Source organism: Tetrao urogallus, assembly GCF_951394365.1.
Source record: "Tetrao urogallus genome assembly, chromosome: 26".
NCBI classification, from domain to species: domain Eukaryota; kingdom Metazoa; phylum Chordata; class Aves; order Galliformes; family Phasianidae; genus Tetrao; species Tetrao urogallus.
The window spans coordinates 2,539,330-2,551,387 of record NC_136839.1 but is presented as its reverse complement, the minus strand read 5'-3'; the positions used below and the strand labels follow the sequence as shown (position 1 = coordinate 2,551,387).

At 45.3% G+C, this 12,058-nt stretch overlaps 1 protein-coding gene across 4 annotated transcripts; it reads right to left on the bottom strand.

Annotated features, from left to right (window-relative positions):
- Positions 1–1,962: 1,962 nt before the first annotated feature.
- STRADA (STE20 related adaptor alpha) lies at positions 1,963–11,491 on the bottom strand (the record flags this gene model as incomplete). 4 transcript variants are annotated; one of them, XM_079547270.1, is made up of 12 exons in its annotated part: positions 2,012–2,164; positions 2,582–2,624; positions 3,118–3,359; positions 3,620–3,724; positions 4,029–4,200; positions 4,797–4,920; positions 5,049–5,157; positions 5,287–5,408; positions 6,021–6,123; positions 9,524–9,552; positions 10,356–10,413; positions 11,456–11,491. In XM_079547270.1, the coding sequence occupies 12 exons, from the start codon at positions 11,489–11,491 to the stop codon at positions 2,012–2,014; spliced, it is 1,296 nt and encodes a 431-aa protein (XP_079403396.1). The 4 variants fall into 4 exon arrangements, with proteins under 4 accessions (XP_079403395.1, XP_079403396.1, XP_079403397.1 ...); XM_079547271.1 differs by having other exon boundaries at positions 11,480–11,491; XM_079547269.1 differs by lacking the exon at positions 2,582–2,624 and having other exon boundaries at positions 1,963–2,164.
- Between the last annotated feature and the right edge of the window lie 567 nt (positions 11,492–12,058).

Genomic DNA, 12,058 nt, shown 5'->3' with positions numbered 1-12,058 from the left:
GGCCAGGGGAGGGAGGGGTGGAAGTCTGTTCAGTTACTTTTGACAAGGTGTTGCCATTTATTTTACTCCTGCTGTGGCAATTATCCTGCTTGTGTCCTGCCAGTTAGCTCTGGAAGCATAAAAAACTATCCTGAAGTTAGAGGGAGTAATCTCTATCCCAAAATTTAAGTCCATAAAATATGATCATGTCGAACACAGAAAGCAGGGAGAGAAATGAAAACTAGAAAACTAGTTGCTTGCACCAAGTTCATCTGTCACTCTGGAAATGCTGTTTGGGAAGTAAGCCAGACTTCTGCAGTTAGTTGTGATTTATTACAGCTCAGAGGAGCATATTCCCTCCTGTCTGTTTTGCTGCCTCTTGGTTTCTAGAAGTCAAGAGCTAAAAGTCACATCAATCAGGGTTTAGAACTTCAGTGGGTGATGTGGAATCACCCCTTGGGGACGAAGCCAGCAGCTGCAGCACATCCCAAACACGGTCCCCAAGGTTTTATGCTGTCACTGGTACTTTATTATTTTTCCCTTGCTGCAAGTACCAGTAACCATCTCTGTCCAGGCCTGTGGAATGGGGATGAGAATTTTTGCAAGCAAATTTTTGCAGCCCACTTCATAGTGGGCTGGACTGCAAAATGCAATCTCCTAAGTCTGGAATTGAGAAGAGTATAAGCTTGCAAAGCTTGTGGCATCACTGCTGCCATCACTCCTCTGTCACTCTGCAGAAACAGCAGGCTTACAAACTTCAGAAATATTTTATTTGTTTTGGCAAAAAACTAGAGTAACAAACTTTATCTGGGTTCAAGTAGTTTACAAACACAAGAAGGACCTGTTGTCAGCACCACTCTCCCATCAACCACACATACAGGATTGGAGTCTCAGTGCTTCATTTGAGAATGGAAAGAGCTCCAGCACCCACGGTCCTTGGAAAGGTCAAAGTGAAAGCCTTAAACACACCTCCAAAACCAAATGCTATGGGCTGGGGGAGAGCTGCCACAGCCAGGGATCAAGGGAAGCTGTGAAAAGCAAGCAAAGGATTTTTTTCAGATCTGTCATTCATTCAGGGATGATGGTACAGCAATAGTAAGAGAGGGCTTAAGATCATTCTGTACATAACATTCAAAGAGGTGTTGTGAATAAGAGGAGTTGGTGTGAAAATTACTTTTCCTTCATGCCAAGTCACTGAGAACAGGCTGGTATGAATATTTCATGCTGTGAAAGCAGCCCAGCTAACAGAGGGCTGAGCTGGATGTGCTCTGGGAGGTTAGAAAAGCTGGTACATGCACAGAATTAAATGCACTAGAATTTGATGACCCAGGCAGCCATGGGAGGAGAGGTGGGGATGCCATCCGACCTGGAGCTCAGAGCACACAGCATCAGCTGAGAGGAGTCTTAAAAGCTCTCTCCAGAACTGGAGCACAGCTCAGGACTGCAGAGGAACACCCAGTGCAGTGAATGTGCCCAGGCCAGCATCAGGTTATCTCCTGTTTCTTGTTTTCCCCATAAAGAAGTGACCAAGCTTAAGAATGCACTCCTTTCCCCACCCTCAGAAGTTACCCAGTAACACCACTGTAACATAAATCTGACTAGCTCTAAGAAAATGCCCCAAACTAAGAACTGCTTTCTTCCCCTTCTTAACTCTAAGGCACCCTTTAAAAAAATAAAAATAAAAAAAAAATAGAATCATGCAGCCTTCACCTGCAATACAAGGAAGCCACTCGTTTTTAGAAACACAGGGAAAGAGACCACAACTGAACAGATTCACTCCATCCATTGTAGTGTTCTCCTGGTGCTCAGCTGAAAGAACTGGGATATGGGGCACTGCACCAACCAGAACACTCCACAGCTCTGGTCTGTCCATCTGTTTCCAGGCTTCTTTCCAAGTAAACAGGCAGCTGAAGTTCCTTCCCAAGGACCTGTAAACTCTTCTACGTGTAACATTCATCACCTTTTATGAACAGGAACAATAAATTACAGCGTCCAGAAAGCTCCTCCAGAACCAAATATAGTCTCTGTTTTTCTAGAATTCCCAGTCATCCACATCCAGCTGCTCCAGGTTTGACACCAGCCCAAAAATGCCACTGGGATCCTGGGGCCGAGTTCCTTCAAAGTTAGTGATGGGTGTGACGGGGCGCAGCAGCTCAGGGAGCGCTTCAGAAGCACGGCGCTTGATCTGCGTGGGAAAAAAAGCTCAGCTCTGAAATGCTTCTTCACATGGGAAGGCAGCGAGTAAGACAAGCATCCTCCTGTCTGCACTGAGAGATGCACAACCTGCATCTTGTAACAGCGCTTTGCACGGTCGTTGCAGTAACACTTGTGTGATTCTGAGGGTAAGAGAAGCTGAAGTGTTACAGGAGAGGGAGCTGCTGGAAGAGCCACATCGTGCTCCCAGAGAACAGCCCTGCTACCTTCCTAGAGAATGCAAGGCTCCCTAACCTGCACTGCTGCTAATCACCAAGCTAAATTAATCATTTCAGGTCCCAGAAAATTCAGCAGCTCAAAATTCCCACCCTCAGCTTTGGTGACACTGTAAGGTAATGACTGCAGAAAAGCCACTGTTCTGTACCTGTGCATTAAGCGATCTCCTTACCTGCTTGAAAAAGGGATGATTAAGCAGAGCACCCGCACTTGGCCTGCAGAAGGAAGTTCAAATAAAACAAGAGAAGAAAACCAGTCAGTGCACTTTGACCTTTCAAGATTCAAGATGCCCACGTGCTCTGTCAGCAGTGCATCATCACAACCCCGTCCCACCCATCCCCTCCCTCGCACCAGCTCTGGCACCCAGACTCTGTGAAGATTCAACACACCAACCCAGCAGAAAACACGCTCTTAGCAGCTGATGGGGTGATCTGACGAGCACAAGGGGCAGCGGAAGGACAGGGCAGGACCCCCACCTTCCCAAAGGAGGCTGCAAACTGTGGCTATGAACTCTCAAGGAAAGAGCCTCACGACATTAACGCTGCTTTTGTTGCACACACTTGACGTGCTGCTCTCAACACACAAAGCACATCCTCACTCACGGCTTTGGAAAAACTGCAAACAACCTTCACTGGTTCTCATGGTTTATTCAGCACAAAAACTGCGCTTGTAGCAGGCTCGTGAAGAGCAGCTTTGGCCTGGCTTTACCTGAAGTCTGGATTCCGCTGAAGGCACTGCGCTACGAAGTTATGGAAGCAGTTGGAGAAGGTCCGAAGATAAGGGTGCAGGGCTGACTCTCCGTTGGCTGCTCTCACATTGCTAACAGCCATGCTCTCACCCAGCCCATAGTTTGCACTTGAACGAGAGGTTTTCATAGTCAGCTCATCAGCAGGAATTGTGGTGGTGTCTAGCAGGCAGGGAACAGTTCCATTCAGCTTTTCCAAGAGCATCTGGAAGCGAAGGACATCAACATCCCACATACACACAAACAACAATTAAAAATTCTCAGCAGTCAATTAAAATTTCTCATGTCCTCAGCATTTGGATGTTACCATTCTAACCAAAGCCTCAGTACAGAAGCACTGCAGTAATCTAGAAAAAGTAGCAATGAGGGGGGAATTCAGGGACCCTCCTGTCTCCACAACCCAGAGCTGAAATGCAGTTCTGCATGCTGAGATGAAAGAGTGAAAGATGTGCCTTTAAACCTTACCTGAGTGGAAGGCATGTCTTTAAATGGTACGTGTCCATTTGCCAGCTCACAAGCTGTTATCCCTATGCTGTAGATGTCAGATTTTGCATCATATCCCTGAAGATTCTAGAAGAGAAGGCAAATAAAAACTGTAGGCCTGCAATGCAGACGGGTGATGCCCATGGTTTGCTGTGTAGAACAAGCAGAAACGATTTCAGTAGAAATTAGACAACCCACATATAGGATTGGTCTGTTGTTGTGGGTAGTTTTAAGGTAAAAAGTACAGAGTCGAGATGCTCATCACCATGAGCAAAAGCAACCCTGTGGCTGTTGGTTTTACTTTTCCCAGAACACACCCTACAACCTCAGCAAGTTATGCAGAGATAAGATGTATTACTGAGCATAAGCAGTAGTTGGTTTTTAAACACACCTGCTGCAAGACTTCAGGGCTGAGCCAAGGTAGGACTTTGATGCTGTATTTGGGAAAGTCATGAACGACTTTGAGGCGCTGCCCATGGTTAATCATACTCAGGTTACTTCTCAGACCAGAGAGGTACACCTTCCCATCTACAGAAATGAGGATATGGCTGGCTTTCACACTCCTTAAAAGAACAATAAACATCAGTCAGGTTCTCTGTCCCCAAAGGTTGATGTTCCTTATAGCACCCCAGGAATGCTGCTAGCATAGAAGTATGCCACACAGGATTTACCTGACCAACTCTGACAGTACACACCATCACAGGACCGACCACTGATAACACAGGACACTCAGTGTTCAAAATATAGCTTCACAATGAAAAGATAATATCAGAGGAAGGGAAAAATATGCTAAAGGGTGGAAATAGTAACGTAAGGAAGAGATTTTTAAATGATTCAACCTTAACGAGCACTGATAGAAAGACTAAAAGCTTATCAAGAGATTCCTAATGGCCATCCTGAATACTGTGCAAAACTGCACGCACAAACACCAACAGGACTCAGTTCACCCACTTTGCTCTTCCCCCAAGGAATGTTTCTGTGGCAAGGAGAAATGCAGGACTGGAGGACTCAGGACAAACCTCCCCACACTGTCAGTGTCAATTCAGAGCCTTAGCACATCTGCCTGCCAACACAGCTGTCCTGACTTCACACAGACACTGGCCTTCAGGGTACAGAGGTAAGTTTGTTTCAGCAACACTGCTATTATTATTATTTTTACCTATGTACATAGCCCATATGGTGGATGTAGTCAAGTGCTTTCAATACTCCTTGGAGAATATATGCAATAGCCAATTCACTCATCCCATCCATAAAATGGGTACAGATTAGATCTTTTGCAGAACCTAAAATGAAACAAAACATCCCTTCATTGGTCAGAATAACAAGGATGTTTCAATAAAGATGCAACACCTCTTAAGCTTCATTTTACAGGATATGCTGGTCAGAATAAAAATACACCCTCTTCACTTACCATAGGCCATGAAAGATGTCACTACCCACAGCTCATTGTCAGCTATGAACGTTGCTTTGTATGGCACAATGTTAGGGTGGTTGAAGAGCTTGGAAACATGAAGTTCCCCCTGAAAGCAAAGAGGAGATTTTGATTCAATACAGCAAATGCAAAAATATGAATACAGTATTGATAAGCACTGCTCTTATCTTCTGTTCTCTCCTAAACTTACACTACAGCATTAGTAGGTATGTGTTACCTGCAAGAATGTGACCATTTCATTGGTGCAGGCTTCCAGGTTAACTCTTCTGACAGTGACATACTCCCCTGAGGGTTTATACCTGGCCAGGTTTACAACCATCAAGTCTTCAAAGCCTCTGCCTGAAATAAAAGGCATTCAAGCTTCAGTCATATTTCTGGAAGCACGCAGTTCTAAAGAACTCCTCCAATCCTGGGCCCTTAAATAACCTTTATACTCATTTACTCAAACTATTTATGGCCTTGTGAGTGAAAGAAAGTAATTGTTCCATCAGAAGTCGACTCCCTTGGCACATATCCCATTGATCCCAGCCAGTAAGTTAACGTTATCCAGTCTTTCAAACTCACAACTGAGACAGAAATGATTCAGCTACAGCCCCTCCAAGGACAGGGACAAGATTCAGGTCCTTCTGCTGACTTTGTACTTCATACTCAGCGCTGTTAATTCACCACCTTCCATTGCAAGCCTTTGGAATAAGCATCACTTATCAAAGTGATTTGAAAATCAAAAAGGAATCGGAGAATCACAGAATTGTAGGGGCTGGAAGGAACATCCAGAGATTATCAAGTCCAACCCCCCTGCAAAGCAGGCTCTCTATTCCAGGTTACACAGAGGAAGCGTTCTAATGGCAAAAAAAGATCAAGGAACTCATCAAGTCAAGGCCAACAGATCTGCAGTTGTTTTTTTCCTCTGTAAAGCAGACCTCCAGTCCTCCACCCCAGCAGTAATATTACCTATGATAGTGAGCAACTCGTAACAGCTGCTGTCTGGCAGGAAGTTGCTCATGGTGTCCCTTTTATGGGATGAAGCTATCGACTCGGAGCTCGCCTCATTTGTCTGGGGAGAAAAAATAAAAGATCACGTTCTGATAAAAATCACCTGCTCCTTAGATTGTTGTACACACAATAAAACAACCGAAACAAGAGGAGATAATTTAACTGCTGTCAAAATAACACTGAACAGTTAAATGTCAACTGAAATCCAGGAGATGCCTCATTTCAGAAGGTCCAGACATCTGTGTTTTAAACCATAAAATGTTCACTCACGTTAAGCTACGATGTCTTCAGAAAGATTTGGACAAGGCCAATTACTGATCCCCTGCACAGTTTAAGCACTGCTCTGTAGTAACTATCTTTCTTTATTTACATCTTGCCTGAGCAAAGGCCATGGAAGCACAGAACATCTCCAGTATGCTGCCCTGTGGCACTCAGCACTCCTGCCTGATGCTGGGGCTTCGGTGCTCGCTGCATTGAGACCAGCACAGCTGAAGCTACTGAGCTGAGTGCAGAAGTGATGAACCAAGTCAGAGAAGGCATGAAGGTCAGCAGGAAAAATAAAGCTCCAAATGAAAGCAAAAATTCAGCTGCAAAGAATTAGTGCTTACAGGAGAAAAACGACCTCACACCACACAGGGAATCAGCACTCTCAAACCTGCCAGCTTTTCTTTGCTACTTCCAATATGAAGCTGCCTGCTTTATTCACACACCTCTTTTCCAGCAGCATTCTGTGCAAGACAAACTGCAAGGCTCTTGCAAGTTCCTCTCTACCTTGCAGCTCCCCTGAATTCCCAAAGTCACGAGCAGTGCATCCTAATGGGGATCCAAATTGATTTGGTGTCTCACAGCAGATTTAGTCGTCTCCCATTTCCAGCACATTAACTCCCGCTGACATTTGGAAGCACAGCTCATTTCTTCCACCTCATTCTTCATCAACTGCAAATGCCCTTTATCAGACCTTTCCTTATGGCACACGAAATACAAAGGGCTCGTGCATTTTCCTACAGTGACAGTGAACATTCTTTTATTCCCAACACAGCGATGTGCCCTGCTCTACACTCAGGAAAGGGTAAACGCAGTGCACAAGCAAGGGCATCATTTACCATAGATCACCTTTGATTCAGTCTGAGGATTCAGCTCCTGAGCAGCTTTCAGCTGTCCCTAAATGTAGCCTGGGGATAAGCCACAAGTCAGGCTTCCCAACTTCCAGCTTTGCAGCTGATTTCAAAGAACATTTCACCTCTCTGCATCCACCTTCAAAATAAGTGTTAATCTCAGTTATGGGCAAAGGTGAAACTCAGTTTTGTGAACGGTGCTATGATGCAATTTCAGCTCAAACAACTGCAGCACAGCAACTCAGCTGGTGTCTGTTCCAGGGTAACCAACCCCTCCGACCTCAACAGTTCTAAGACCTTCACTGCAGCCACAGCACCACACAGTGCTGCAGCCTGGCTGTGGACACTGAATGGAAAGTTACTGCCTGTCTCAAACCTGTGGTAAAGATTCTTGTTAGTTCTTTCACCGCATCATTAATTATGTCTTCCATCAATTTCACACAGTCCTGTCAACGTCAAGATTCGACACACAGGCAGATGGAAACCTCTGAAGCAAAAAGGCACCACCAAGGAAGTGAAAGCAGAAGGCTCTGATAGCAGCATCATGGAGCAATGACAGCAGGTGAAACGCTCAGCAGTATGTGAGTGGTTTGCTTTATTCAAGTCCATTCCAGATAGAGCATAAGCCAACAAAACAGATGCAAAAATTAAACAGATCTTAGTCATGGTTCAGGCTGTTTCAACAGCAACGGAAAAAAAAAAAGAAAGGAATGTAAACTCTCTTTTTAGAGGTCTTCATCAGAGGTCCTCACTCACCTGTCCTCATGTTAGCAGTGACCAATAGCTGAGAGTTAATGCAAAAGGAGCTCCACCAGAAAATTATCAACATGGGATAAGAGTTGGAAAAAAAGAAAGTTAAACTGAAATGTCACTTATGAAATACTGCAAAAAAAAACAAAAAACAAAAAAAAACCACTCCTTGGTGGTTTCACACAGGACAGCTTTTGGTGTATGGTTAAAAGCAAAAGCAGCTGCAAAATGAAGTCACATGTAACTTGCTTTATGGCATGACTTTCATGAATAGACAGATTTCAGCCTCGTTGATCAGGTTGTAACTGGAAATAAGTTTGATGAAACTGATCTGAGATAACTGCTGTTGTAAATGCCATGTGAAAGTGAGTTGTGATGCTAGCAAAGATCTGCCTTTGCCAAATCACATTCATCTGAAGCAGAAAGGGGGAACGTTGTTTTTGTTCTGCTGCCTCATCACCTCCTTATTCCTTCATCCCATCCAGTCCCTTCCCCCACTGTTTGCCTTTCTGTAGAACCACGTGAGGAAAAGAAAGCTTTCATTTAGCTGTAAGAACAAAAATAATCACCAGCACCCCTTCTGTGTCCAAAAATCTGAGTACTTTAACAAAAGCAATACAGATGCTCAGCTCAGTGCTCTCCCAGGATAGCATAAGGTGTGAATCTGCATGACTTTACATGAAACATTCCATGTGCTGTGTATTTTCAGCTTTGTTTGTGCCAGTAAATTACAGATAGTGACACAAAATTAATTAGCAGCAGCCTGAACTGACACAGTTACAATCAAATCACACTTAATTCCTGTTAGTAATTAGCTTGAACTAAAGCAACAGCTGCACACAGATCTACAAACGTGGTGTGAGCAGGTGGGCAGCAATTCAGAGATATATCTTGCCATAAAATACGTTATTCTCTGAGCACTGCTCATCATGAACGGTGCTGTGTGTCATCAGGGTCTGCAGAACAAAAAGCAAAGGCAAAGTTCTCAGCAGCTCTGTTTGGCTGTATGGTTTTGAGCAGAAATTCCACGTTCACAAATGGCTTCAATTTCTAGGAGGCAAAGCTCTGTGTGTGTGCAGAGAATTGGCTCCGAAGACGACCATGCAACGGGAGGTCAAGTCAGCCCAGACTGAAAATTACACGTTACTGATGTAACTGCTCTCCAGAGGAAATAAAGGAAATCAAAATCAACGTGTTCAGAAGGGAACGTGGCTCAGAATGGCAAAATAATAATAAATGAGGGCTGTTTTCAGAACAGCAAGCTAACTGCTTCCATTTATTCTGAAACAGTTCAGAGATCAGCATCGCTCAAAATCAGATCTTCATAATCCCAAAACTCAGGTGGGTGGGTGGGGGACCAACCCCTACCACTAATCCAAGAGAAGAAGTTCCAACTTCCAGACCAGTCGCCAAGTTTGCAAACCATACACCAAAACCTCCGTGCCAGGGTGAAACCCATCTCCACACTTGCAGAGCTACGTATAGAGATGAAGGACTAGAACCAAGGTAAAAAGAAAAATGTATATATATCAAACTTCCACAAGGAGAATCTCCATGCAATGAACCACAGCACCACAGCCTGCAAACGCCACTTACTTTTCTCCTAGAGTCACCCGGAGGCTGCTCTGGAGTAAAGAAATTCATTGTTCACCAAGTTGTGTTCAACAGACACCCGTTCAGAACAGAGTTGGAACATAACTGAGTGCACGACCCCACGCGATACTTATTGACACCAACAGCTACAGATATATATTTTTACACAAATAGTTAATTAACAATAAGGCTGCTGCGTTACAAGTAATCAGACAGTCGCACAAGAACGGGAATCAAAGGGATTCAGTAGTGCTGCTTTTTATATTCAACATAAAAGCAAACTGATACTTAAGAAATGACACTGATACTTAGCTTGAATAGAGAACAAATCATCTAATGTTTATTTATTTGAAGCAGAAGCTCAACGATCTACAGATACATCTTTCCTATACAAAATCACCGACGAAGGTTCCTGCATCCTACCAGAATATTCTGCTTGTTGCACACAAAGCAGACCAGAAACCAATCAGCTCTCCTACAGGCAATGCTGGGGAACCATCATAATAGTTTCAAATTCATTTTTACTCCATTTACCTTCTCAAACCTCTGTGTTTTACTTTCACCCAAAAGCAGTTAGGCTAAGGAATCCAGATTGCAGTGTCTGCAAACAGAACTGCCATCAATGTGGAATCGATCTCCAAACGACTTGTTGGGTGTTTGTGGTAACTTTACATTCCTAGTCAGTCTGAGCAACCAGATTTGGTGCTACAACCAGATGTATCCACCTCTTTTACTGCTAGGTAGGTATTTTCTCCCAAAATAACAGGCCTGGAGGCTACAATAAGGCTACAATAAAGCACTTCTAGAAAGGTCACTTAATGAGAGGAAAACTTACCTCCAAATAGTTCGAACTCCCTCAGGCCCTCAACAATGAACTTTTCGGACACCCACCGCTAAGAGAAAAGAAATCCCCCCAACAATTGGTTACTTCCTTTAGAGACAAACCACTCCCCTTCCCTCCCACACCCCTAAACAAAAGCAGAATCACTTCATAACACACTTCAACTGTTACTGTGTCTGCAACACAGTATGCTATGGACAAGGATTTTCGTTTTGTTTGCCACTAGGATGGCAGGCATGCAGCAAGCACACACGTGTCACTGCATCTCCTGAATGGCATGCACTTGCAATAAGGTTAATGTTAGATTATTCAAACAAGAGCTTTCACACATGCACACAGAGCAAAATAATAAGCATGCTGTGCTCCCTTGTATAAAGATATAAATGTTTGGGTGCAAAAATCACTGTTCTTATGAAGTGACAACATCTCTGAGCACTTTGGCTACATACTATCTAGGTGCAAAATTAAAACAAGTATCACAGAAGTGCTGTTCTCTTCCAGAATTCATGCTTAAATGTCAGAGCAAGCATTGTTGGTGCAGAGATACGCTTCTACCATTCTATTTGACTCCATGATTCAAAGAAATGAGGAACAGAGAGTAGAAAGTGCAGCTTTAGGCTTGCAATGCTGGCTGCCAGGTTAGCATTAAGCAATCACAAACAGCCCCGTGTCAGAACGTGGCAATAAAACAAGGTAAAAACGGATTGTGTCGTTCAATGCAAGCAAAGGCAGTCCTGGAAAGCAGCGCTCCGTGGGTGACGGTGACCGGACATCACACAGCGATCACAGCCGCTGCGCTGTAAGCCGTTAGAAGTGCTTTTCTCACGTGACGCCGATTGTTCGACACTTTAAAACGCGGAATTAACAGCGCCGCCGTTCGGTTTCCCAAATGTTCGGTTCGGAGGGCGCACGGGCGGTGCCGGGCCTTCCCCAGTTCCCCTCGTCCCGAACGCTCCGCACAGCCAGCAGCGGGGTTTTAACGCAGCTTTTAGCGCGGTTCCCGTGACCCCGGGCGCGGTGCTTTCCATACGGCCCCGAGCAGGCCGCGGCCCGGTTTACCGGCTGAGGGGAGCTGGACGCCGTTTAACACTCACCCTAATCCGTTCGGGTTTACTTACAAGAAAAGACATGGACTCCGCGATCGCGCTACCTCACGCAGCTCACGCAATGAACGGCAACCTAAGGGACAAGAACGGTTGGTTTGCCCGGCCTGGTCCCACCCGCCCCTCACGCAGCCCCCGGCCCTCACCTTCTCCTCAGGCTGCGCCCGCCTCGCACCGGTAGAGACGCTGCGTGTGACGTCAGCACGCAACCACGTGACGCAGGACGTCTCGGCGCGCTTCTATGACGTCGCCTCGCAGGCCCGCGCGCGCGCATGAGAAAGGCGGGAAGCGGAGGGCGCCGCCATGTTGGCTCTCCTCAGGGTGTGGTCGAGGTCTTTCAGCACGGTTGCTCCGCAACAGCGCGGAACGGTGCTTTACTCCAAGAGGCAAAGCCTCTATCGGTACCATATCGAACGCTTTGCATTGGCTGCTGGCCCTGGCTCCACACCTACCTCTCACCCGCGGGCTGATTCACATCACTGTCCCCACATCCTTGCTGAGGTGAAGTTAGTTGTAGTGCCTGAAAAAAACTACTACTCAAACACAAAACATACACTGAGCCCTCCCCAGGGCACCTGAGATTTTGAGGTGCTG